The sequence below is a fragment of the Falco biarmicus genome, chromosome 7 (genome assembly GCF_023638135.1).
Source record: "Falco biarmicus isolate bFalBia1 chromosome 7, bFalBia1.pri, whole genome shotgun sequence".
NCBI classification, from domain to species: Eukaryota; Metazoa; Chordata; class Aves; order Falconiformes; family Falconidae; genus Falco; species Falco biarmicus.
The window spans coordinates 11,065,809-11,071,810 of record NC_079294.1 but is presented as its reverse complement, the minus strand read 5'-3'; the positions used below and the strand labels follow the sequence as shown (position 1 = coordinate 11,071,810).

Sequence of the window (6,002 nt, the reverse complement as noted above, 5' to 3'; positions counted from 1 at the left end):
TTTCTTTATTTCTACTTTTTTTTTTTTTTTTAAGTTAAAAATGTGACTTTCTAGCTATTTTCTCTGTCTTTGCATGGTGGGGTGATAGCCTCAGGTGGTAAGGTTTAGGTAAGTTTTTTTTTCATCACATTTTTGTGCCTACAGTGGAGGATTCAACACCTCATGAAATGCAGTTATCTCTGTAGCAGAAGATTTGAAGCCAGAAATCCAGCCAAGTAACTCTCCCCCAGCTACAGCCAGCCTCCCAGATTCATGAAACACCACATTCGTGTTAAATGTACAAGCAGAGATGAGTGGAAAGTATCTGAAGAAAACTGAAAACTGTGGAGGAAGATGCCGTTAGTGTGCAGCTGTGCAGAGATGCTTACAAAGCTGTGTCAGCCAACAAACCCACTGAGAAACAGAATTGTACCATCCTTGTCAGCTCACTTGTGTCCGGCATTTTTGGCCCCAAGGTTATGTTGTAACTTTTTCAAGAGGAAGTTGGCTTTAATTTCTGCTTTAATGGATGTAAAATATGGCTCTTGGTAAAGTTTACATTGTTGTTCTAAAGCCTTTTATTCCCTAATAGGTATACTGGTGGTGGTGCTACAAACACAGATATTATTTAATATTAACAGATACCCTTTCTACATTTCTGTATCCAGTGGCAAGTACTCTGTGCCAGTTATTTTGCTTTAAACTTTAATCCCAAGAGAACTAACGTTCTGATCTTTGAAAATTTACCTGTTTTCCTTGGGCAATAATAAAGTTCTGACTATTATTCCAGAATGCTTTCCCCATGCTGTAGGTATGTTCAGAATATGAATGTGGAAAAAAAAAATTAAGCCTGGTGTGACATTTCATATTCTTCATAGAATATTAATATATTGTTGTTTTTTTTATAAATGTTGTGCAATAACTTAAATTACACTAGAGATAGTTAAAGCAGAGGAGAAAACGTCATTCTTCAAATTTTGCTCTATCTGCATACCATATTAAACATTCATTCAGTGGGAAGGTAAAATACAGTCCCCTCTTAAAATATAGACGTCTCTATGTATTTCCAGCTTTCATCGCCAAGACAGCTGTGGGTGAATTTTCATAATCTAAGTAATCAGTACATATGTTATGTACAGTATATCTGCTGAAATATAGATGGAGTCGACTGGCTGCTGCCACCTTTGCTTTTTTGCATTAAAAAATAGTTAACGGAACCGTATTTCTATAAAGAACACAGGTATTGTATTATGGACCTAAGGAAAGAAAGAGCTCATCTCGGATGTGATCCCGGATTCTTCAGCCTCAAAGGCATTCAACAGCTGTTTAGCTTTAACGAGATGCTGAAACCCTTGTTACTCAGTAGAACGCTTTTTAAAGAATGTTTCTTTGAAACCACTAAAGGTAACGCACACACAAGTGCCCTTCCACTCTGCTGCACTGTTCGTGATGTGACAGACATTATCCTACCTTTATGCAGTTGTAGCTGAAATAAGACGAGCCTTAACACCATGGAAAAGAAATTGGTTTAATTCTAGACTTAGCTCTTCGCTAAAAATAAAATGGAGGAAAAAAAAAAGATAAGAAAAAGATCATGAGTAAATAAATGACTAAGTTGGCAATGGGATTTTAGCTTTAAACCTACTTGTTTTACTGGATTATAGAATTATTAAGTCCACCTATTGTAACCATATAGCACAAACAAGGTACATCAAAGGAAAAAAAAAAAGACCCAACTTGGAAAAGGAAGAAGAGTCTCCGTAGCACAGCTTTTTGTGCTCCAAGAATTATGAAGCCTATGACAAAGTGTGCCTATGTTAAAAGTTTTCAAAATTTTCCTGAGCAACAAGAGGTCATTTCTGGAATAAAAGCTGTTTTTCCTGACATTCCCACGAGGCATTAGTGTGTTTTGGACAATCCTTAAAGAGACACATCCTTAGCTTGTATCAGTTTGCATTATCTTGGCTTCAGCTAAATGAGGACAATTTCTAAAGCAAGGGACAAGACATGATGTTCATTACTCTGCGTATGGGAATACACCATCACAAACCATTTTTGTTTTGTGTTTAGGTACAGCTCTCTGCGTATCTGCCTGCTGTATATAATACCTTATCCCCAAGCAGAAAGTCAGTCGGGCTGTGTGCAGAAAGTGGTACTCAGTGTGAGCAAAGGTTCCTGACCTTGGCTCTTGGTGAACTGCTTGTGATGGATTTTTTTGGTGTGAATTTTTATAACTTTTTTATTTTTATAATGTAAGCCTATGATGCAGAATATTCCTTTGCCCAAGGATATTTTTCCCTGCTTATACCTAAAGTTAAACTGCAAAACATAACAAGTTAGCTTATTTGCCACACAACTTAGGCCACTTTACAATAAACAAAGGAGAAAAAGGGCTTTTTATTTTTAATTTTTTAAATAATAAACAGGGATCAACCGCTGCTGTCAGGGAAAGGGGTATAAATCTGGAGTGAACCCACTGAGGTGAATGGATTAATTTGGGAAATATGCAGTATATGTGAGTGCAGAATGTAAGTTTTTAATCTGAAATCCTGCACTCCATTCCCAGTGTCAAATGTTTTTAAAGAAACCAATGAAGTCTAATACTCCCTTCTATGACATTCCCGCTGTGTTTGCATGGTCCTGCTACAGCTGACCTCCAGTGTAAAAGTGAATCAGAGCCCTAATTACACCAGGAGCTATGGGGGACTGGGCTGGCATGTTCGTGTGTTTGTTTTCTAAAAAAACCCCCAAAAAACAAAAACAAAAACAAAACCCCAACAACAAAACTGTGTTTTCTGCTTTCTAATAGTTCTCTTTTTATCAAAGATCAGGCTGAGCTATTAACTGAAAAAAAATCATGTTGGAAAGGATGTAAAACTGAAGGCTATATATGTATATACAGTATGTTCAAAGCCTTTTATTTTTATATTTTCAATGCTCTAAATTAATAAAAGACTAATTATAAAGCATTTTGCTTTTAATTTCCAGAACTATCTTAGTAGTGTCTTCTCTTTGGCTAAGTACTGGTAATGAAATGCAACAAGGAACATTTGCCTTAAAATTACAGACTGTAACAGAGCTAATGTTACTGATTTTCGCTGTGAAGTAGCAAAGGCATGAGAAGTTGCTCTTCTCAAATTTAGACAAAGGAGAGGTTCATTGAGCATGTCAGCACAAGCATCCTTGAAAGCGCTGAGAATGCACTTCTATTTTTAGTTTTTGTTGCTTTTCTAATGCATTAAAAACACTCATGAGACGAGACTTCACATGTGAACTGTCATTTTCAAGTAATAATCTGGAAAGAGATTTCTTTAGGGTTGCTGGGAAAAAGGTTTGTACCTCCTTAAGAGGAAGAACATTTAAAGTTAACAGTGTGAATGTAGTATGGGGTGATAGAGAAACTTTCTGCAATTCCAAGATAAGGATTCATTTGACAACAAACCAAGTTTAGATAAGGGGAACAGAATAACGTGTAATTTTAAGTTGTTTAAAGAGTTCTTGAAAAGAAGCTAGAATGTCACAACTGCATGAACTGAAACTGTGTCTTCAATCAGCATAGCAGAAATTATCAGCTGGAATGGCTAGTAAAGACAAGTACATCACTGAAATATTTATATTTACAGTGGCTGGGAAAAGCAACAATATTAGCTTTAGATCAAGCTTTTTATCTATAGAAAGGTGAATTTCTTTGAGGTCTATGGCTAGCTAATTATGACTGCATGTGTGCTATCAGTCTGGAACATTGTTTCTCCATCCCACGGTGGTAATGAAAGGCTAAAGGGGCAGTCAAGGTGTGCTGAGCATTGTTATCACAGGACAGCTCTTTAAGCAATAATATATGAGGGTGGATGAAAAACTCACAGTAAAATCTTATATTCCTAAAAGTATTTATTTCTGTTCATTTTTTTGTATTTATTGCTTCTATGATTCCCACAGTTGTTTTGTAGTTTTATGTAACTTGATTCAGACTAATTATTTTCAGTATCTTCTGTGACCTGAGTAATATTTATGATATGCACGGCTAAGAAAAAGTAGGACACTTAACAGTATGTGTGTTTTTAAGGTTGTGGCTAGTCGTGCTGTCCTTTTTCTCTCATAACTCCCCAAAACTTTAAGAAGCTGTTCAATCAATGTTGAAATCGTACTGGACTGAATTTAAATTGGACTGAAGACTGACACAAGAGTTTGCAGAGTATGGATCATGTTCTTAACCTGGAATCAATGGAGCTGTCAGTTTACACTACCTTAGTATCTGTCCTCTCAGGATTATTCCATTTTTTTTTTCAAAGTCCCTGAAAAGTTATTATTTTGCCAATTTAGCTGAAATTTTTTTAAAAATGTATTGACTATGTAGTATAATTCAGTGTCCAGAATTTTCAGTCTGTCCTAGAAAAACTAACTTTGTCCCATGTTTCCTTTATATTTTCTCTTGATCCAGTAAAACAATTACAAATACCAACTCTGCTATTTACTTACGCACTTACAGAAAAGCATGTGCTTAAATGTTTCCTTGGATCAGGACCTGAAGACCAAAGTTGTTTTGAACTGTATTAACATCAGTGTAGTCTGAGGGCATTCAGCACCACAAAGGATGAGAATCACTTTTAGTTTATTAAATTGTATTTTATAATGCATATAATTTTAAGAAGTACATTTTTTCAGAAGTGCTACTTGTGATCAGCTGTGTCCTGAAGCCATGCATAAACGTATTCGTAAACCAAAAGCATCACTGCACCACCTGGAAGAAAAGATATTATTTTATTACATAAAAAATTCAGTATTTTCAAGATTTTGTAGTGCATTTGTAGTGTACAATCCAAACCAGGATACGGCAAAGCCTAATTTGCAAAATGGATAATTCTACTAATTCCCTAATTCATTAAAAAATCACCAATTCTTAAACTATACCAATTTTATTTAATATTAGACCATAAAGTTGATGTGACAAGTTTGCATATTAAATCAAAATCACCCTCAGTGTCATTTTTCCTAACATTTTTTTCAAGATTAATATTTTGCTTTGTTCTTTTACAAGGGAAGCTTTTAATCTAAATACGTATGCATTTGTGTGTTTGTTTAGAATTAGATTTGGCCATGAAAGAGCAACTTGAGTGGTGGAATGACAAAAATTCATCACCAGGGTGACGAAAATGCTTCCAAGTAAGATTCAAGAAAAGATTCAGCTGTTTGTTTACCATGTCTAAAGCAGAAGATCACAGTGCTGAAATGAGAACACTCTTCCCGCGCCTGTACCCGGCTATGAATCCACAGGCAAAGTTCTGATCGGATGAAACGGCATTATCTGCTAGAACTGATAACAGTATAAAATCCCAGCTTGCATGCCATGACGTGTCTTTACTGTTAGTGAAGCCAGACTAAATCTCTTCTGTAAGCGGGCTGTAACTGCTGGATGAGCTAAGGAAGGGAATATTTCAGAAGGGGTGTGTGTGTGTACATTATATATATATGTATAAATATAACTAAGCATATAGAGGAGCTTCTACTTGGAGAAGACGGGGAAAGAGAATCAGATTCCAGGCTGCAGGAGTAGAATACAAGTGTGTTACAGTGTGCTACTTGTGGGTGCCAGCACTGGGGCACAAATATTTTCTTTCCTTTGCCTGTTGGCTCAGTTAGCGGGTTAGAGTGGCACCTCGGACAAACAAGTCCTCTGCTGAACTGGGCTGACCTTTCCAGGTAGATGGACTAGCTTGGACAGCCAGGCACACAGAACTACCACATGAGTTCTCCCATGTTATTTATCCTAACGAACTGTTGTCAGACTTGAAATTCTCTACGAACAGCGACTCAGAGACAGCTAGACAGAGCAAAAGTTTGCAAAAGCCTTCAACCAACAAACCAATCACAGACACAACATCTAAGATGTGATCTGAGCTCAAATCAAGGCTGAATCTAGTTCTCACACTGTGTGATCTGTGTATCTCTTTTCCTGAAAGCATTCACATGTTGAAAGAAGGAATTATTTTTCCAGTCACAATCCAGATTGCATTATTGTTTCATCA

The 6,002-nt window shown here is 36.4% G+C and overlaps 1 protein-coding gene across 2 annotated transcripts in view; it reads right to left on the bottom strand.

The window, feature by feature from the left end:
* Positions 1-4,571: 4,571 nt before the first annotated feature.
* The window catches only part of SLC25A21 (solute carrier family 25 member 21), a 255,415-nt gene continuing 253,984 nt past the window's right edge, over positions 4,572-6,002 (bottom strand). For both annotated transcript variants that reach the window (XM_056346955.1, XM_056346956.1), the window contains one exon: positions 4,572-4,717. In XM_056346955.1, coding sequence (XP_056202930.1) covers positions 4,647-4,717 — 71 coding nt within the window. In that variant the 3' untranslated portion in view covers positions 4,572-4,646. The remainder of the gene's footprint in view (positions 4,718-6,002) is intronic.